Source organism: Tursiops truncatus, chromosome 11 (assembly GCF_011762595.2).
Source record: "Tursiops truncatus isolate mTurTru1 chromosome 11, mTurTru1.mat.Y, whole genome shotgun sequence".
NCBI classification, from domain to species: domain Eukaryota; kingdom Metazoa; phylum Chordata; class Mammalia; order Artiodactyla; family Delphinidae; genus Tursiops; species Tursiops truncatus.
Window position 1 is genome coordinate 34,055,102 of NC_047044.1, and position 22,827 is coordinate 34,077,928.

The following is a 22,827-nucleotide window of genomic DNA, read 5'->3' on the forward strand; positions in this document are numbered from 1 at the left end:
TGAATTTAAATAAAGGCCTCCACTGTAATCCATTGTGAAAAGTATGGTCTAAACAACAAATGGTTGTGGGTCAACAAAATAACCAAATGTGTATGTTTGGAGGGAAGTTGACCCCTTATTCACACTGCAGGCAAAATTTAATTCCAGATGCACCACAGACTTAAATGCTGAAAGTTAAGATAATAAAGTTTCTAGAATATGTTAATGACCTGAGTAAGCAAAGATATCTTATATGTCACAACTAAAAACTTTTGTTTTTAATTTAAAACAGAAACATTCTGTTCATAAAACTAAACCATAAAGAGAGAGAAAAAAAGGGAAACCCCAGAATTTAGGGAATATATTTGCACGGGAAAACAGAGAGGTATTTAGATTATATAGAGCACTCCTACAAGCCAATAAGAAAAGAGATGTACAACCCTACATAAAAATGCACAAACGACCAGTCCCTCTCATCAGGAAACTTACACAAGCCTCTTAGATGGCCTCATCCACCAGAGGGCAGACAGCAAAAGCAAGAAGAACTACAATCCTGAAACCTGTGGAACAAAGACCACATTCACAAAAAGATAGACAAGATGAAAAGGCAGAGGGCTATGTACCAGATTAAGGTACAAGATAAAACCCCAGATAAACAACATAATGAAGTGGAGATAGGCAACCTTCCAGAAAAAGAATTCAGAATAATGATAGTGAAGATGATCCAGAACCTCAGAAAAAGAATGGAGGCAAGGATCAAGAAAATGTAAGAAATGTTTAACAAAGATCTAGAAGAATTAAAGAACAAACAAACAGAGATGAACAATACAATAACAATACAATACAATACAATAGCAGAATAACTGAGGCAGAAGAACGGAAAAGTGACCTGGAAGACAGAATGGTGAAATTCACTGCTGCGGAACAGAATAAAGAAAAAAGAATGAAAAGAAATGAAGACAGCCTAAGAGACCTCTGGGACAACATTAAACACAACTACATTCACATTATAGGGGTCCCAGAAGGAGAAGAGAGAGAGAAAGGACCAGAGAAAATACTTGAAGAGATTACAGTCGAAAACTCCCCGAACATGGGAAAGGAAAGAGCCACCCAAGTCCAGGAAGCGCAGCGAGTCCCATACAGAATAAAACCAAGGAGAAACACATCGAGACACACAGTAATCAAATTGGCAAAAATTAAAGCCAAAGAAAAATTATTGAAAGCAGCAAAGGAAAAATGAAAAGTAACATACAAGGGAACTCCCATAAGGTTAACAGCTGATTTCTCAGCAGAAACTCTACAAGCCATAAGGGAGTGGCATGATATACTTAAAGTGATGAAAGGGAGGAACCTACAACCAAGATTACTCTACCCAGCAAGGATCTCATTCAGATTCAATGGAGAAATTAAAAGCTTTACAGACAAGCAAAAGCTAAGAGAATTCAGCACCACCAAACCAGCTCTACAACAAATGCTAAAGGAATTTATCTAAGTGGGAAAAACAGAAGAAGAAAAGGACCTACAAAAAAACCCCATAACAATTAAGAAAATGGTCATAGGACCATACATATCGATAATTACCTTAACGTAAATGGATTAAATGCTCCAACCAAAAGACACACACTTGCTGAATGGATACAAAAACAAGACCGATATATATGTTGTCTACAAGACCCATTTCAGACCTAGGGACACATATGACTGAAAGTGAGGGGATGGAAAAAGATATTCCATGCAAATGGAAATCAAAAGAAAGCTGGAGTAGCAATACTCATATCAGAGAAAATAGAATTTAAGATAAAGAATGTTACAAGAGACAAGGAAGGATACTACATAATGATCAAGGGACCAATCCAAGATGAAGATATAACAATTATAAGAATATATGCACCCAACAAAGGAGCACCTCAATACATAAGGCAACTGCTAACAGCTAAAAAAGAGGAAATCGACAGTAACACAATAATAGTGGGGGACTTTAACACCTCACTTACACCAATGGACAGATCATCCAAAATGAAAATAAATAAGGAAACAGAAGCTTTAAATGAAACAATAGACCAGATAGATTTAATTGATATTTATAGAACATTCCATCCAAAAACAGCAGATTACACTTTCTTCTCAAGTGCGCACGGAACATTCTCCAGGATAGATCATATCTTGGGTCACATATCAAGCCTCAGTAAATTTAAGAAAATCGAAATCATATCAAGCATCTTTTCCGACCACAACGCTATGAGATTAGAACTCAATTACAGGGAAAAAAACGTAAAAAACACAAACACAAGGAGGCTAAACAATACGTTACTAAATAATCAAGAGATCACTGAAGAAATCAAAGAGGAAATCAAAACATTCGTAGAGACAAGTGAAAATGAAAACACGACGATCCAAAACCTATGGGATGCAGCAAAAGCAGTCCTAAGAGGGAAGTTTAGAGCTATACAAGCCTACCTCAATAAACAAGAAAAACTTCAAATAAACAATCTAACCTTACACCTAATGGAATTAGTGAAAGAAGAAAAAACAAAACCCAAAGTTAGCAGAAGGAAAGAAATAATAAAGATCAGAGCAGAAATAAATGAAATAGAAACAAAGAAAACAATAGCAAAGATCAATAAAACTAAAAGCTGGTTCTTTGAGAAGATAAACAATAATTGATAAACCATTAGCCAGACTCATGAAGAAAAAGAGTGAGAGGACTCAAATCAAAATTAGAAATGAAAAAGGAGAAGTTACAACAGACACCACAGAAATACAAAGCATCCTATGAGACTACTACAAGCAACTCTAAGCCAATAAAATGGACAACCTGGAAGAAATGGACAAATGCTTAGAAAGGTATAACCTTCCAAGACTGAACCAGGAAGAAATAGAAAATTTGAACAGACCGATCACAAGTAATGAAATTGAAACTGTTATGAAAAATCTTCCAACAAACAAAAGTCCAGGACCAGATGGCTTCACAGGTACATTCTATCAAACATTTAGAGAAGAGCTAACACCCATCCTTCTCAAACTCTTCCAAAAAACTGCAGAGGAAGGAACACTCCCAAACTCATTCTATGAGGCCACCATCACCCTGATACCAAAACCAGACAAAGACTACAAAAAAAGAAAATTACATACCAATATCACTGATGAATATAGATGCAAAAATCCTCAACAAAATACTAGCAAACAGAATTCAACAACACATTAAAAGGATCATACACCATGTTCAAGTGGGATTTATCCCAGGGATGCAAGGATTCTTCAATATATACCAATCAATCAACGTGATACACCATATTAACAAATTGAAGAAGAAAAACCATATGATCATCTCAATAGATGCAGAAAAAGCTTTTGACAAAATTCAACACCAATTTATGATAAAAACTCTCCAGAAAGTGGGCATAGAGGGAACCTACCTCAACATAATAAAGGCCATACATGACAAACCAACAGCAAACATCATTCTCAACAGTGAAAATCTGAAAGCATTTCCTCTAAGATCAGGAACAAGACAAGGATGTCCACTCTTACCACTATTATTCAACACAGTTTTGGAAGTCCTAGCCATGGCAATCAGAGAAGATAAAGAAATAAAAGGAACAAAAACTGGAAAAGAAGAACTAAAACTGTCACTCTTTGCAGACGACATGATACTATACATAGAGAATCCTAAAGGTGCCACCAGAAAACTACTAGAGCTAAACAATGAATTTGGGTGCAGGATACAAAATTAATGCATAGAAATCTCTTGCATTCCTATACAGTAATGATGAAAAATCTGAAGGAGAAATTAAGGAAACACTCCCATTTACCACTGCAACAAAAATAATGAAATATCTAGGAATAAACCTACCTAGGGAGACAAAAGACCTGTATGCAGAAAACTATAAAACACTGATGAAAGAAATTAAAGATGATACCAACAGATGGAGAGATATACCATGTTCTTGGATTGGAAGAATCAATATTGTGAAATTAACTATACTACCCAAAGCAATCTACAGATTCAATGCAATGCCTATCAAATTACCAATGGCATTTTTTTACAGAAGTAGAACAAAAAAATCTTAAAATTTGTTTGGAGACACAAAAGACCCTGAATAGCCAAAGCAGTCTTCAGGGAAAAAAAATGGAGCAGGAGGAATCAGACTCCCTGACTTCGGACTATACTACAAAGCTACAGTAATCAAGACAATATGGTACTGGCACAAAAGCAGAAACATAGATCATTGGAACAAGATAGAAAGCCCAGAGATAAACCCATGCACCTATGGTCAACTAATCTATGACAAAGGAAGCAAGGATATACAATGGAGAAAAGACAGTCTCTTCAATAAGTGGTGCTGGGAGAACTGGACAGCTACATGTGAAAGAGTGGAATTAGAACACTCCCTAACACCATACACAAAAATAAACTCAAAATGGATTAGAGACCTAAATGTAAGTTCGGACACTATAAAATTCTTAGAGGAAAACTTAGGAAGAACACTCTTTGACATAAATCACAGCAAGATCTTTTTTGATCCCCCTCCTAGATTAATGGAAATAAAAACAAAAATAAACAAATGGGACCTAATGAAACTTAAAAGCTTTTGCACAGCACAGGAAACCATAAACAAGACGAAAAGACAGCCCTCAGAATGGGAGAAAATATTTGCAAATGAATCAACGGACAAAGGATTAATCTCCAAAATATATAAACAGCTCATGCAGCTGAAAATTAAAGAAACAAACAACCCAATCCAAAAATGGGCAGAAGACCTAAGTAGACATTTCTCCAAAGAAGACATACAGATGGTCAAGAAGCACCTGAATAGATGCTCAACATCACTAATTATTAGAGAAATGCAAATCAAAACTACAATGAGGAATCACCTCACACCAGTTCGAATGGGGATCATCAAAAAATCTACAAAGAAGAAATGCTGGAGAGGGTATGAAGAAAAGGGAACCCTCTTGCACTGTTGGTGGGAATGTAAACTGATACAGCCGCTACGGAGAACAGTATGGAGGTTCCTTAAAAAACTAAAAATAGAATTACCATATGACCCAACAATCCCACTACTGGGCATATACCCAGAGAAAACCGTAATTCAAAAAGACACATGCACTCCTATGTTCATTGCAGCACTATTTACAATAGCCAGGACATGGAAACAACCTAAATGTCCATCGACAGATGAATGGATAAAGAAGACGTGGTACATACATATGATGGAGTGTTACTCAGCCATTAAAAGGAATGAAATTGAGTCATTTGTAGAGATGTGGATGAATCTAGAGACTGTCATACAGAATGAAGTAAGTCGGAAAGAGAAAAACAAGTATCGTATATTAACGCATATATGTGGAACCTAGAAAAATGATACAGATGAACCAGTTTGCAGGGCAGAATTTGAGACAGAGATGCAGAGAACAAACATATGAACACCAAGGGACACCAAGGGAAAGTGGTGGGAGAGGGGGGCGGAGTGGTGGTGTGATGAATTGGGCGGTTGGGATTGACATGTATACACTGATGTGTATAAAATTGATGACTAATAAGAATCTGCTGTATAAAAAAATAAATAAAATTAAAGTTTAAAAGAAAGCACAAACATTTGATCATGTCATAAAAGTAGATATCCAAATGGCCAGTAAGCATATGAAAACGTATTCAACAGTATTAGTTATGAGAGAAATGGAAATTAAAACAACTAGATACCACTACAAACCTACTGGATTGGGGGGAAAAAAAGACATGAAAATACAAAGTGTTGGTGAGGATAAATCTCCTCTGAAACTCTCATATCCTGCTGATAGGACGGTAAATTGATACAATCACTTTGGAATACTGTTAGGTGCTAGCTACTAAATATAGGTTAATGTTATGACTGAGAAATTCAGTTCCCAAAAGAAATGTGAACATGCACATCAAAAAGCATGTACAAGAATGTTCATAGCTGGCCTTCCCTGGTGGCGCAGTGGTTAAGAATCCGCCTGCCACTGCAGGGGACACGGGTTCGATCCCTGGTCTGGGAAAATCCGACATGCCTCAGAGCAACTATGCCCTTGCACCACAATGACTGAGCCTGCACTCTAGAGCCTGTGAGCCACAACTACCTGAGCCCACGTGCTGCAACTACTGAAGCCCGCACACCTAGAGCCTGTGCTCTGCGACGAGAAGCCACCGCAGTGAGAAGCCCGCGCACCACAGCAAAGAGTAGCCCCCACTTGACGCAAGTAGAGAAAACCCGCGCACAGCAACGAAGACCCAACGCAGCCAAAAATAAATAAATAAATTTATTAAAAAAAATGTTCATAGCGTCTTTAGTCATAATAGGCAACACTAGAAATAACTCGGTGACAAATAATCCACCAAAAGTAGAACAGACTTTTAAAAATTGGTATATTCAAATCATAGATTAAAAGTAGTATATTGAAAAGAATGGTATATATACAGCTACACTCAACCACATAGGTATATCTCACAGACATAATATTATATGAAAAAAGAGTACATACTGGATGATCCCACTTATTTGGAAGTTCAGAAATAGGCAAAACTAATCTGATGATGATGGAGGTATGAATACTATGAAGGCATGAGAAGTCTTCTGGGGATAGTCATATGTCCTCTACCTTAATCTTAGTGGTAGTTATGTAGGTTTAACTGTCTAGAGAAGAGGAAACAGAATAAGCAAGACTAAGGACGTAAAAGGTACAGTAAGAAGGTGCTCAATGTGGTTAGAGCATGTGGACGCCACAGGTGGGAAGTGGTAAATATGTCTGTAGAGTTTGCTGTCTTATTGTTGAATACTTGAATAACAATTTAAGGAGGCTGTCTTCATTTTGCTAGGCCACAAAGAGCTATTAAAATTTGTTGAACAGGGCATAAATAAGCTCAGAGTTATATTTAATGAAGAATAATTGATAAAACATTGTGTAAATCTGGTTGAAGAATACACACAAATTCTTGTAAATATTCCATGACCACATTTACACACTGTACAAGCTTGTATCATAAATGAAGATGTTAAAAAATTAGAAGCATACTTTTTCAAGTGCAACTTGAAAAAAAATCTATAACACAGTGTTAAAAGGATGAAAACCTTAGAAAAAGGTTTAGCTCCAAAATAGTATACTAAAATATTTTAAGACCAATATCTATATGTTGTAGTTGGCACTTACTTCATCAAATGTAAAATCTTCTAAATCTATTTCTTCGTATTCTTCTTCAGATTCTTCATTCTTAATAGCCTCTAGAGCTGTTGTCAGTTTCTTTCGCAAAAGAAAGCCCTTCCAAACTGCCTAAACAAAAATTTAAAGCATGTTATACAAGGTTATAGATCAAACTCCAAACCAGATTCTCTGTGTTATCCCATTAGGAAGATAAAACATCTTAGACCTTAGTTTAATGGCTCAATAATCTGTTTTTTGAACTTTATGTGACATTTAAAACTGGAAGATAAATTAAATGACTGCTTGTGTCTAAAGCTCTGAATCTCAGGAGATTTTCCTTGTGGTAAGCAGAAAAGAATCTTTAAAACTCCCTCAACTGCACATGTAGGTCAACCAATCAATTATCTGACAATTCCTCTGGGACCCATTCTAAATTAAGTAGAAAGAGATACAGAGGAAAACCAATTTTGCTAATTTTCAAATGATTATGTATAAAATAAACTAACACTCATTTAGGAAAACTTCAACATATATAAATGGCCATATTAGAGACTTAGTATCCTGGTCCATAACAATTAACTAATTTCATCTTTAAATAAACCAAGCACATAATAATAGAATTAAAAACATTCAGATTCCTCAATAATCTTGGAGGAATCTTGGAGCTTTCCTAACTATAATTCCAAGAACACTGGAGTTTTTAAAAAATTAGTATCTGTATACACTGCTAGGGAGTAAGCTCCAGGATATATAGTAAGTGTAAAACATAGGTAGAAATGTGTATTGCATGCCTCCATTTATCTATGAAAATCCATATAAAATATATAATAAACAATATACATTATATAAACGTATATATTTAAATATATGTGGTTGCTAATATTTACAAAGTGAAAGCATAAAATTAATTTTAAAAATTATTACCTATAGAGATAGAAAACAGTAGAAGCCAGATGTCTCTGAATATACACCTTGCTTAGATTTGATTTTGGAACTGTGCACATGCTTAATAAAATTGTAAAACAAATAAATATGAAGTAAAAGAAACTCCCCCCAAAAATGTAAAAATATATTTTGTGCTATGGGCATAACCACACAGAAGGTATTTAAAGTGACTTTAAAATAGATTTATTTGACTACATTCCTAGTGAAATATAATCAAAAGATAAATTTAACTACAAAAGTTACCTTAAATATGTTTTAGTAACCATACTGCAAGCAATAATACTGGTATTGTTATTCTGAAAAATATATATATTGAGAAGAGAAATATACAAACATATAATGGTCAGAACATATATGACAATAGAAGTCACACACAATCTGTCAATCAGCCTAGGAAGCCAAACCACAACCTCTGCAACAATTAGCCAAGAATGGTTAAGACTTGGTCAATGACTGCTAGCTTCTCTATTTTTTGTCCCTACTTCTAACTCAGGACCAATTGGACCAACCAGAGATAGGCAAATATGCTTCCCAAACCAATCACATAAGATGCCCCACTTCTAATTGGGCATGTGTGTGTGTGTGTGTGTGTGTGTGTACGTGTGTGTGTGCACACATGCACATACATAGTGGAAACAATCAAGGGCTGTACAAATGAGAAAAAACAGACTATAGCAAGGGAGTCAGCCACCATCACTTGCCTTTGGCATAGACTCAAAGGCAGGGAAGGGAGTAGGATAAATGTATATACATTTATATACAGTGATGAACACATGATTGTCACATACTAGACACACATTAAATATTATTTTCCCAATTTCCTTGTCCCTTTGTTTTTAACAATTCTATTTACTTCTTAGTTTATCAAATAAGAAAATAGTGTGATATTAAACATCACATAAAGTTCAAAAACTATAACTAAATTTTAACCAGTTTTGTCTCTAAAAATGATTTTCAGTATAGAAATAGTATTCCATTATTTTGTAACTTGCTATGAATAAATAACTTCCCAAGAGAGTTCAAAACTCTTTCTGAGGAGAAAGGATGTCAATATGAATCAAGAACTTGAACAGTATTAAATGGTAGAAACAGAAGAGAGGACATCTTTGTGTGATGAGGAACATTATTAAAAGTATTGCCTGAGAAAGTGGCCTTCCTCTTTTTAACTTACCCATTATGGAGAGTACCATCAAAGAGTACCATAATAAAGCTCTTTGCCCGCTTCATTAGTCTCATGTAGCTGGGTTGTTATTATAGACCTGGGTATGTCATGTACTGTGGGTGAGTGGCATATGCAAGCTAGCTACCTTAGAGGAAAACAAACTATTTTTCTTTTCCCCCTTTTGTCTTGGTTTGTTTGGGCTGCAATAACAAAAATACCATAGACTTGGTGGCTTAAACAACAAACGTTTATTTCTCCCAGTTCTGGAGGAGGCTAAGGAGTCTAAGACCAAGTCATTGACAGATTTATTGTTGGTGAGAGCAAGGTTCCTGGTTCATAGATGGCTGTCTTCTCACTGTGTACTCACATGGTAGAAGGAACTAGAGAGCTCTCAGGGGTCTCTTCTATAAGGGCACTAATCCCATTCATGGGGGCTCCACCATCATGACATATTCACCTCCAAAAGGCCCCACCTCCAAATATCATCACATTGGGGATTAAGTTTCAACTTATGAATGTTGTGGAGAACATAAACATTCAGTCAATAGCACCCTTCATTTTGGAATTTTTTTTTTAAACTCCTCTCTTTTTTGATTCCTTTATCCAGTATTTATGCTCCCTTGGTTCCTTGCTACCTTTCAAAATGCTTTCTCTCTACATGGCAAATGGGTCTGTGACTTATTCCTGCTAGGGAGGTACCCTTCATATCCTTTCTTCCCCAACCCTGTCCTAACAAGGTTCTAAACGTTAGGGAAACATGCTTTCCTTCCCTTGATTCTTTTTTGCTAGGTCATCTTCTCTACCTCAGTTATCCCTCCTCCACCCCACCCCCCTTTTTCTTACACCAGTGTAATTATAAGATATCAAGATTAGGTGCAGACCTAGGGGAAAGAGAGTATAAAGGGAATTCTTTAATACAGACCTTCAACGACAAGAGCAAAAGGACTGACTCATCATGGCTCACAATGGATCCAGCCTAACTTATCAGGGATACGACTTCTGCAAAGCTCTAAACTGTAATACACAGTATATATTTTTCTGGTGTGACATGTATAGATACCTCCCTCATGAATCTGTGTAGGATCAGGAATTAAAGTCCCAGCCACCTCTGTTCAGTTTATGGGAAATAAAGGTAATATAAATGTGTAATAAGTAATGTTCAGATTCTTCTTCTAAGTTATTTATTCATGTCAAGGTTTCAATTTTTCTCCCAGCCATCCATCTATGATTAATTCCTCCTTCTCACACATTCAAATCAATTCCCTGGTCAGAGTCCTATCTATATTAGACATATCCGACATCTTTTTCTTCTCTAACTACCACCAACTCCCAATCCCAGAACATACTCATACCATACACTTGTTTCTTGCTAAAATTGTTCACACATCTCTGCCCATGTTTCTCCTATATTCTCTTAATATTCTAGTCCTTACGGTAGTCTAGCTGTACTATAACTTATTATTCCAGTAATGTGAAATCCTATGTTCTTTTATTCCTACTATCTTTTGTACCTGGAATTCCATTCTCTTACATATTTACATTGAGCCCTATTTCTCAAGCTGTATCTTATATCCTTAATATTAGTTAGGGTAAGCTAAGCGCTATAAAAATATATCCAGAAATGTACAATAATTCAAAACTAATTAATTTCACGATCACATAACAAGCATTGAGAGTGAAAACAAGACAACTGGCGTCAGTTTAACATAAAGTGATTCAGATATCCAGGCTTTGCAACTCTGCAATCCCAAGAGACAGCATCCAAGGATGCCCTAAAGGCTGTCTTCACTTCAGCCAACCAGAAAGGGAAAAGAATATGAAAGAATGTTTGTGGGAGGTTTTATGGGCCAGACATGAAGTGGTGCACATATTTTTCATTTACTCAGAAAAAAAGGGCCATACTAAAAAGTGCAAGGAAAGCTGGAATATCTAGGCTGGCAGTATGCTAGGAAGAGGAGAATGTGGGTTTTGGTGAGCACAGAGCAGTCTCCACCACATCCTTCATGAAATCTTCATTTTGCTCCTTCTAAAGCCTGGGCTCTTTCTACCATATCATGCTCTGCTCTCCCGGATGGTTAGACAGTCTAGAAGTCATATTTTTAAGATGAATAGTTTAAGAAACTAGATTGTACTCAGGAGAAGAGAAAATGAAGTTGAGTTGACTTCAATGATTTTAAGTATAATACCATGACGTACCTCAGAAGAGACTTGTTCTAAGTTGCAAAGAAAGGCTGAATTATGCTTACATTTGTTACAGAGACAAACTTAACAAAAGGACATTCAACAGATATATGTCACTGAGCTAGACTATTTCATAAAGTAATGAACTTCTCTTTATTGAATAGAATGAAGCAAAAGTTTAATATCTATTTACCATCAATGCTGAAAAATGTATTGCTCATCCACTCATGACAGGAGGAAGTTTGGACTGCATGACATTTTCATTCCTCATGCAGCAGAATAGTATTTTGAGACAGTAACTGAGGTTCCTTTCTTTTCCTCAGAGTTTCCTTGAATCCATTGACCTCCCTCCACTCCCAACCCATTCAGGCATCAGTAACAGCTTTGTCTATGCATTGCCCTTAGGAATACAGTCCAGACAAATTAAGTCAACTGAAATACTAAATATATTCATTAGAACCATAGCAAAGATAATTCTCTTAAAAAACTATGGCTTTAATAACAAAACCCAGAAACTTAATTTTAAGGCTATTTTTCCAGTTGCTTATGCCAATACCTTATAGGCATCCCTGACTCCTCTCTGTCTTTCAAAGACCACATCCCCATGTACTAATATCATCAGGTCTACCTTCAAAGTATATACGTATACCCTCAAGATAAATCAACATATATTTGGGAATGTGATTTTCTTACCACTTCTTCTGCAATACTCTGGTCCATGCTACCAAAATCTACACTTTGGATTACTGCAATAGCCTCCCAATTTTGCTGCTCCTACTATTGCCTTCCTATATTATAATCACAACATAAAGGAAACTTGGTCATGTGAGTCCTTTGCTCAGATTCCTGTAATATCTTCCCATGTCATTCAGAGTAAAAGCCAAAGTTTTTACAATGATTTAGGATTTATAAGTCCTACTCTTCTCCCCTTCACCCCTCTTCAGTCACACTGTTTCTTACTGCTCTATAAACACTGTGGGTATGCTCCTAAATCAGTGCCTTTGAATCTGATATTCCTCTGCCTGGAATATTCTTCCCTGAGATACCCAATGGCTTATCTCCTGCTGCAATGTCACCTTCCCTGGTCTTCCACATCCATCCTGTCTAAAATGATTAATTTTCCTTAGATACTCCTATCCCGCTTTTCCTGATTTATTTTTCCCCTTAGTACTTATCACAATCTAACATACTTACCTTATTTATCTGCACATCCCAACATGTAAGCTAGTAAAATTTTTGTGCCAAGTAATAGTTACTAAATGAATGAATAAAGGGAAACACTATATTTTTTTTTAGTTACTATCATTCAATTCAGGTGTAGTACCATGAATTTCCAGACTTTATTTTATGTATTTATTTAACCCACCAGGACATAAACTCCATGAGGGAAGAGATCTTGCATGCTTTGTTCCTAGTTAAATTTCTTGAACCTAAAATAGTGCTTGACAAACAGTACGTTCTAAAAATTATTTGATCAGTGAATAAATAAAAGAATAAATGTGATCAGATTGAACTTCATTTTGAAATCTGATCTTGGTGAGGTTCTGAATTTTCAAGTTAAATGGATATTTGAAGGACTTTAACAATTATTTTAGTAGATTTTTAAACATGCTTCTAGAAATAGTTATAGATTAGGCCAAGAGAGACCTGCTTTGACTAATCAAATGTTAGCATATGTGGCAAATGCCACATCTGAGCAGAAGTTTTGATATGATTGTGTGGTTCAGCTTGACCCTCAGTCATAAGAACAGTATTTACAAATTATAGACTACTCCTTAAGCCTAGATACTCAGCAGAAGCAAAGCCAACCTGCAGCTAACCAGCAGCCTACATGTCACATGAATAAGAAATAAATCCATGTATTTGTAAATGGCTAAGATTCAGGGATTGCCTGTTATACAGAATAACCCAGTGAAAGATAACTAATACATCCCTCATAATTAATTATTTCACCCAAAGATTAAAAGTAACCTGAATAAGAATAGCAGCCTTCTCCCTCTGTTCTTGGATGTTCACAGTATTTTTTATTTCTTCTTTCTTTAAAATAATTTGGTTTTCAATGCAGGAATTTGACTGTGATGTCAGGGGTCCTATTGCAGCAGGATGTAGCTTTATAGAGAAATGAATCTGTCTGCGCACAGTGTAACCACGCCAGCATGCCTGAATTACCATAGCTGCCATACTATTAAGAGGAGAAAAAAAAATATTTTTAGTACCCATAAATATACAGTTGTAGTTAAGAGGTCCTCATAAGATATATTTATTTGTAAACATAGACTATATAAAGTATTATTTAAAAATAAGACCCGTTCTTTTATTTAACTATAGTCATAGAAGTAAAAATAATACAGAAACCTTAAAATCTGAAGGAGAGAAATGGGCCAGTAACTTAGAGAGGGGATATGAGTACTAGGGATTTTTGTTTCTTTTAAGGAGGAAGATATTATCGAGATTTTGTATGATAGCAAGGATCCTGAACCAGTAGAAAGGGGGGAAAATGATGATGCAAAAGGGGGAAAAATATAGGAGTCAGTTGGCAAGAGAGGATGGGATCCTGTTCACAGCAGAGAGACTAAGTTTTGAGAGGAAGAAGAGCCCCCGTTCTCTCTAAAAGAAAGGACCCATCAGGTCTGCTAGCTTCACTTTCCTATCTGCCCATGGACAAATACTTAAGTCATTCTCTTATAAGCCCAGTAGTAAATGCTAACATTTTTTCCTGCCTACATCTATTTACCAATTTCTGGCACTGAATCAATCAACACTGTGTTTTTCCCACATCCCCATAAGCTGCCCAGCAACATTACCAAAATTTGAATAATAATGTACATTGATTGTAAGTGGGTTCTCAGCTTGCTTAATCATTTAATTCTTCATCATTGGATGGAAAGGAAAAGAATTTTCCTTTCCCACATAGATTATTGCAGAAATATTATCAAGGTACAAGGTATAGTCAAAGTGCTAACTACTGGCTTAATTGTTCTTCAAATCTTTGGGTTTACTTTTAAAAGGCATATCAAGGAGAAGTGATTCATGTATATTCACCTTTTCCAGGCTCCCTTGAAAAAGTTTTCAATAATTTTATAATTGCCAAGCCCAAAGAAATTTTTTCATTCCTCATACTAGTGAGTTTAAGGCAAAATGGAATTAAGTGATAAACTGCCAGACATCACCTTATATATATTTTTTTCTCATAGAAATATATTTGTGGGAAATTAGAAAGGAATGATGTAACCATTTTCTATTGTTATTAATACTGTCATCATCATCATCACCATTTTACCTAAAGCTTGTGGAAACCTTCAATCTATTTTGCTATGAATTGAAGTTAGTGGATAAATTTTTTTTCTGGCTTAAGATAATCTACTCGTATTCCTTATAGGAAAAAAAAATCATGCTTCAACAAATCATTTCCTCCTCCTAGGGTAAATAGAACTTAATAAACTTTGCTATGGAATTAATTCACATTTGGTCATTCAACCATTAATTCATTCCTTCATCTTTTGAACAAAACTGAGTTAAAGAATTTGAAAAAGAATAGATATATGTATAACTGAATCACTTTGCTGTACACCTGAAACTAACAGAACATTTTAAATCAACTATGCTCCAATATAAAATAATTTTTTTTTAAAAATAAAAAAAGAGTTAAGGAATTTAAGACACTATAATATGTATTTGGGTGATAAAGAAAAAGATCTGAAAACATATTTGCAATGCATAGCTGGTAAAGAATGAAAGGTCTGTAAGAAAACACATTTAACCTGAGACAGCATCTTATATTTCTCTACAGATACATACAAGTTTCACTGACTGTAACTGTGAATTTCCTGTAAAGCTGACCAATCATTTAGTGCTTGAATTCCTCAGCTCACTAACAGCAAAATTTCCCGCGGAAGAAAATACAAAGGTAGATGAGGGATATTTTCCTCAGTGACGCTAACAACAGGATGCTTTCCACCACACAGAAAGCCAGGAGAGCAGGTAAAGAAGCTGACTTTAGGGGTTCCTAAATATAAGGTGCTCTCCATATTGGGAAAAACAGCTCATATTACTACTATCATCATCTTTTATCTAGTAAAAATAATGATGATAAAAATACCCTTAGCATAGGAACACATGTAAATTATGCTTAGGAAACGCCTAGACAACTGACAGTGAATCTTCCTGAAACACTGAATGGCAAGGTTCAGCAAGTGGGTATACATTTTCTTTTCCTTTTATTCTTTAGGTCTTTGGTTTGTCTATATTTTCAGTTCCTCATCCTTCCTTACTATTATCATTTGGCTATTTTATTTATCATGAATTAAAAAGTTCTAAATGTTGTTTATCTGAAATTTCAGTAGGAAATGTCTGGCGTATTTAGAGCTAATGAGATTCAAATAGGCAATGTCTAGGGTACCCTGGCTAATACTATCCCAAAATATACCAATGTACCCTGGCATGCTGAATATTTTAAGCTCAAGGAATTTGAGAAAAGGCATGTGCAGGAAGGATTTTCTGACTTTCCCTGGAAGCATGTCATAAGACCCTCATGTGAGAGGTCTTTATAGTATTTTAAGAATAATGGGATTATTTTATTTCTTCTTAAAAATTCATTTTAATTATTTAGAGATTAGAAGGCAGAAAAAATAACTTCACAGTTACTCATTTTAAATTAAATAATACTAGTTAATTAAATCAGAACCTGCCAAATTTCAACCAAATTGATCTGCACTGTAATTAATAATTTGTGCATATCATAAAAACATAAGGGAATTAACATGAAATATAATAGTGATTGAAATCCTTTACCAAATTATTATTTGGTAACAATGACTAAGATTATCCATAAAAAGTAATAAAATACAACTGTAAAAGAAAAATGATCTATAAATCTTACATTTTTTCATGATGTTCAGTATTCTGGCAGTTCTTCAATAGAGACCTTGTCATTACTGTTTCCATGAATGGTATTCTTTTGGTGAGGAAACTGCTTGCCTTGCTGTCTTCTCTTTTCTGGCCTACTATTTTTTCCTGATTTCTTCCTTTAGTATCTTCACATAAGGAGGGGTTGGTTAGTGAGGAATGACTAGAGCCAGAGTCCATCCATTTCTCAGAAATACCTGGTGAGTCCAGTTTATGTTCATTTGCATAAGAGTAAAGGACTCTATTTTGCAGTATGCTGTCACTGTTTGTAGGAGGCAAATGATTTTTCTGGGCTTCTGATTCCTCTCTCTTGGTGATACTTACATCCCCATGTTCATGTGCATATCGACAATCATTACTAAGTGTCATCAATTTCTTGAAATAATGGCAGAGATTTTCTGCAGCATCCAACGTGAATATATTTCTGAGCAAATAAATAATGAGGATGTTTAATAAGAAGAATTATATCAGCAAATATTAACACTTATACAGGTTTTGAAAATATCCCTGTGTGGCCTGACATATTAAATTTTACTACAAAATTCATTAAAAACTTATTTCTGATTGTTTATATAAAAATTTATCTTATTTCTCACAAAATGTGAAACTATTTGTTTACTTAATTTCAATCCATTAATCCAGACAAAACGTCTGGAAGTTTTAGAATCATTTTTATCCTAGGTACCTTTGGTACAAATGAATGAGAAAAATCCATGCTTTTACTGCCATAAGCATGAGAAATGATGGCTGACTAAATTTGGAGAAGTTACTTATGAAACAAGTTAAAAGTACTTTGTACATTGACTTTTGCCACGCAAAATATTTGTATTGGACTTTTAAACAAATAAGTTATATCATGGGAAAGTTTTTATTCCCATTTTTCTCTGGAAAAAAAAATCCATTGCAAAGAGAATTCAAATACTTTAAGACGTAAATGCTTGTGATTCTCTTGAACAGTTGTTGGATTTAGCTATACCAAACAAAATGAAAGTTATAATTATTTCCTAAAATATAGAGATAGACACCTCGTATGTTTACAAATGTAGACATTAGCCTAGGTTCTTCCAATATATTTTGATATTTTGTATTTCATTCATTTTGTTGGTGAATAATGCAGAAAAGGTTCAGTTCAACATTGGATGTCAACTGTTTATGGTTAAGTGTTGAATTCACCACCATTTATGATCAAACATAAAAAATAGTCTATTTCCAATTCTCAAGTAAAACTTTCATTGTAATAACAATAAATTCTCCAAAAGAATTGTAAATCTAAATTTCAACATAAGGGGTGTCAAGAGTCACCTTTACATAAAAATTGTAGATTACTATACATACACAAGGAGATATCAGTTTAGATTTACAAAAAGATAAATGTAAATAACCTTAGTTTTTGCTAAAAGTAAACATTATCTATAAGAATTGGAATAATTTTTAAAGCTGTGAGATTTACTTATAATATGAATAGGCTATATTTAAAAACATTTAAATAGAAAAACCAACTCTTACATAGTATGAGCATGTACGAAAGTACAAATAGCAAAAATTTAATATGTAATTTAGTAATTAAATTTAGACATTTGGAAGCACATAACTGTTCCACTTATAATGCAGAATTATCATAAGTAAAATAATTTTCCTTTTTCATTTGTGTCTTTTTGGAGCAGTATAAATTAGGAAATACAGTTTTAAAAAGATCAATTGTAATTAATTCATAGTAATGCATTCAGAATTCAGGGTGGGGAATGGGAAGTTCTCTTTCTTTGATATATTTTTAGGACTTTGCTCTCAGCCTCTGTCCTCTGAATGTGTGCACATGTTGACTGCTTTTCTCCACTGTGCTCCCATAATACCTTAATACACAAATATATGTGAAATATGATTCCTTATATAATAAATATACATAATAAATATCATATGTTTTATAAAACTTGCCTTGCTCCATTGTAACTATTTATTTAGCTAATTTTCTCTTAATGTAATCGTGAATTCTTTGAGGGTACAGTGTAATATTTAGCTTATTATATGTCTTGCCCATCAATAATTGCTGAAAAATGTATGACTGATTAATTGAATGAACAGCTGAATGAATGTTTGCATCTTTTCTTGAAGCTATCCTCATGCTTTCATTTATTTTCATCTAATTTTAGCTTTTAAATTATATTCTAAATTACGTTCAAAATACATACTAATACATTTCAAATAATAAAAAGTCATGCCCAGAAGTTCTTTTCTAAAGAGACAATATCATTAAAACACGCTGTACTAGTACAAAAGAGTAGCATTGTATTGATCAAAATAATTTTTAATCACATGTATAAATTGCATTATATCTTTTAATTATGACCAGGGGGAAATAACACTCTTACCTTTCTCCAGTATATTTTTTGGCTAGTAAGTTAAATTCTCTAATCTGGGACTGACAAAGTACCAGGAAACGCTCTAATTCTAGTTCATAGTGCTCTTCAGTGTGACTTTCTGAATAAGAGGTTAGCATTTCACCATTGAGGATTTTTACAGCAGGTAATATTTTAAGTAGAGAATCCCTATTGAAAACAGGAAAAAAATTAATAATTTTGAAAAGGAGAGTTTATATCTAAAATAACCAAATGCCTATTACTTAAATAATATAAATACAGAGTATATCTCTGAAACTTATTGATTTTGTAGAGAAAATTATACTGTTAAATTTTTTAGAAAAAATTATTGTATCATGTCATGTACAAAGTTTTAGAGATCTTGACACACATTTAACCATTTTCTTCTTTTTTTTCTTTAGAATTTTATTTTATTTATTTTTTTATACAGCAGGTTATTAGTTACCCATTTTATACATATGAGTGTATATATGTCAATCCCAGTCTCCCAATTCATCACACCACCACCACCACCCTCACCACTTTCCCCCCTTGGTGTCCACACATTTGATCTCTGCATCTGTGTCTCAATTTCTGCCCTGCAAACTGGTTCATCTCTACCATTTTTCTAGGTTCCACATATATGCGTTAATATACGATATTTGTTTTCCTCTTCCTGACTTACTTCACGCTATATGACAGTCTTTAGATCCATTCCGTCTCTACAAATGACCCAATTTCATTCCTTTTTATGGCTGAGTAATATTCCATTGTATATATGTACCACATCTTCTTTATCCATCCATTTGTCGATGGGCATTTGGGTTGCTTCCATGTCCTGGCTATTGTAAATAGTGCTGCAATGAACAGAGGACTGCATGTGTCTTTTTGAATTACGGTTTTCTCTGGGTATATGCCCAGTAGTGGGATTGCTGGGTCATATGGTAATTCTATTTTAAGTTTTTTAAGGAACCTCCATACTATTCTCCATAGTGGCTGTATCAATTTCCATTCCCACAACAGTGCAAGAGGGTTCCCTTTTCTCCACACCCTCTCCAGCATTTGTTGTTTGTAGATTTTCTGATGATCCCCATTCAAACTGGTGTGAGGTGATTCCTCATTGTAGTTTTGATTTGCATTTCTCTAATAGTTAGTGATGTTGAGCAGCTTTTCATGTGCTTCTTGGCCATCTGTATGTCTTCCTTGGAGAAATGTCTACTTAGGTCTTCAGCCCATTTTTGGATTGGGTTGTTTGCTTTTTCAATATTGAGCTGCATGACCTGTTTATATATTTTGGAGATTCATCCTTTGTCCATTGGTTCATTTGCAAATATTTTCTCCCATTCTGAGGGCTGTCTTTTTGTCTTGTTTATAGTTTCCTTTGCTGTGCAGAAACTGTTAAGTTTCATTAGGTCCCATTTGTTTATTTTTGTTTTTATTTCCATTAATCTAGGAGGTGGATCAAAAAAGATCTTGCTGTGATTTATGTCAAAGAGTGTTCTTCCTAAGTTTTCCTCTAAGAATTTTATAGTGTCCGGACTTACATTTAGGTCTCCAATCAATGTTGAGTTTATTTTTGTGTATGGTGTTAGGGAGTGTTCTAATTCCATTCTTTCACATGTAGCTGTCCAGTTCTCCCAGCACCACTTATTGAAGAGACTGTCTTTTCTCCATTGTATATCCTTGCCTCCTTTGTAATATATTAGTTGACCATACATGCATGGGTTTATCTCTGGGCTTTCTATCTTGTTCCATTGATCGATATTTCTGTTTTTGTGTCAGTACCATATTGTCTTGATTACCGTAGCTTTGTAGTATAGCCTAAAGTCTGGAAGCCTGATTCCTCCAGTTCCGTTTTTTCCCTCAAGACCGCTTTGGCTATTCGGTGTCTTTTGTGTCCCTATACAAATTTTAAGATTTTTTTGTTCTAGTTCTGTAAAAAATGCCATTGGTAATTTGATAGGGATTGCATTGAATCTGTAGATTGCTTGGGTAGTATAGTCATTTTCACAATATTGATTCTTCCAATACAAGAACATGGTATATCTCTCCATTAGTTTGTATCATCTTTAATTTCATTCATCAGTGTCATATAGTTTTCTGCATACAGGTCTTTTGTCTCCCTAGGTAGGTTTATTCCTAGGTATTTTATTTCTTTTTGTTGCAACAGTAAATGGGAGTGTTTCCTTAATTTCTCTTTCAAATTTTTCAACATTAGTGCATAGGAATGCAAGAGATTTCTGTGCTTTTATTTTGTATCCTGCTACTTTACCAAATTCATTGATTAGCTCTAGTAGTTTTCTGGTGGCATTGTTAGGATTCTCTATATATAGTATCATGTCATCTGCAAACAGTGACAGTTTTACTTCTTCTTTTCCAATTTGTATTCCTTTTATTTTTTTCTCTTCTTTGATTGCCGTGGCTAGGACTTCCAAAACTATGTTGAATAATAGTGGTGAGAGTGGACATCCTTGTCTTATTCCCAATCTTAGAGGAAATGCTTTCAGTTTTTTACCATTGAGAATGATGTTTGCTGTGGGTGTGTCATATATGGCCTTTATTATGTTGAGGTAGGTTCCCTCTATGCCCACTTTCTGGAGAGTTTTTATCATAAATGGGTGTTGAATTTTGTCAAGCTTTTTTTTCAGCTATTGAGATGATCATATGGTTTTCTTCTTCAATTTGTTAATATGGTGTATCCCTTTGATTGGTTTTCGTATACTGAAGAATCCTTGCATCCCTGGGATAAATCCCACTTGATCATGGTGTATGATCCTTTTTTTTTTTTTAACATCTTTATTGGAGTATAATTGCTTTACAATGGCGTGTTAGTTTCTGCTTTATAACAAAGTGAATCAGTTATACATATATATATGTTCCCATATCTCTTCCTTCTTGCATCTCCCTCCCTCCCACCCTCCCTATCCCACCCCTAGGTGGTCACAAAGCACCGAGCTGATCTCCCTGTGCTATGCAGCTGCTTCCCACTAGCTATCTATTTTACGTTTGGTAGTGTATATATGTCCATGCCACTCTCTCGCTTTGTCACAGCTTACCCTTCCCCCTCCCCATATCCTCAAGTCCATTCTCTAGGAGGTCTGTGTCTTTATTCCTGTCTTACCCTAGGTTCTTCATAACATTTTTTTTTTCTTAAATTCCCTATATATGTGTTAGCAGATGGTATTTGTCTTTCTCTTTCTGACTTACTTCACTCTGTATGACAGACTCTAGGTCCATCCACCTCATTACAAATAGCTCAATTTCATTTCTTTTTATGGCTCAGTAATATTCCATTGTATATATGGGCCACATCTTCTTTATCCATTCATCTGATGATGGACACTTAGGTTGTTTCCATCTCTGGGCGACTGTAAATAGAGCTGCAGTGAACATTTTGGTACATGACTCTTTTTGAATTATGGTTTTCTCAGGGTATATGCCCAGTAGTGGGATTGCTGGGTCTTATGGTAGTTCTATTTGTAGTTTTTTAAGGAACCTCCATACTGTTCTCCATAATGTGTTGTTGGATTCTCTGCTAATAATCTGTTGAGGATTTATGAGTGTATATTCATCAGTGATACTGGTCTGTAATTTTCTTTTTTTGTAATATCTTTGTCTGGTTTTGATATCAGGGTGATGATGGCCTCATAGAATGAGTTTGTTGGTGTTTTTCCTCTGCAATTTTTTGGAAGAGTTTGAGAAGAATGGGTGTTAGCTCCTCTCTAAATGTTTGGTAGAAATCACCTGTGAAGCCATCTGGTCCTGGACTTTTGTTGGAAGATTTTTCATCACAGTTTCAATTTCATTATTTGTGATTGGTTTGTTCATATTTTCTATTTCTTCTGCTGCAGTCTTGGAAGGTTATACCTTTCTAAGAATTTGTCCATTTCTTCCAGGTTGTCCATTTTATTGGCATAGAGTTACTTATAGTAGTCTCTTAGGATGCTTTGTATTTCTGCGGTGTCTGTTGTATCTTCTCCTGTTTCATTTCTAATTCTAATGATTTGAGTCCTCTCCTGCTTTTTCTTGATGAGTCTGGCTAATGGTTTATCAATTTTGTTTATCTTCTCAAAGAACCAGCTTTTAGTTTAATTGATCTTTGCTATTATTTTCTTTGTTTCTATTTCATTTATTTCTGCT

At 34.8% G+C, this 22,827-nt stretch overlaps 1 protein-coding gene across 1 annotated transcript in view; it reads right to left on the reverse strand.

Annotated features, from left to right (window-relative positions):
* LRRIQ1 (leucine rich repeats and IQ motif containing 1) overlaps positions 1 to 22,827 on the reverse strand; it is a 174,706-nt gene that overhangs the window by 75,613 nt on the left and 76,266 nt on the right. The window contains 4 exon segments of the mRNA XM_019952053.2: positions 7,150 to 7,269; positions 13,400 to 13,610; positions 16,308 to 16,757; positions 18,700 to 18,876. Of these exon segments, the coding sequence (XP_019807612.1) occupies positions 7,150 to 7,269; positions 13,400 to 13,610; positions 16,308 to 16,757; positions 18,700 to 18,876 (958 nt within the window).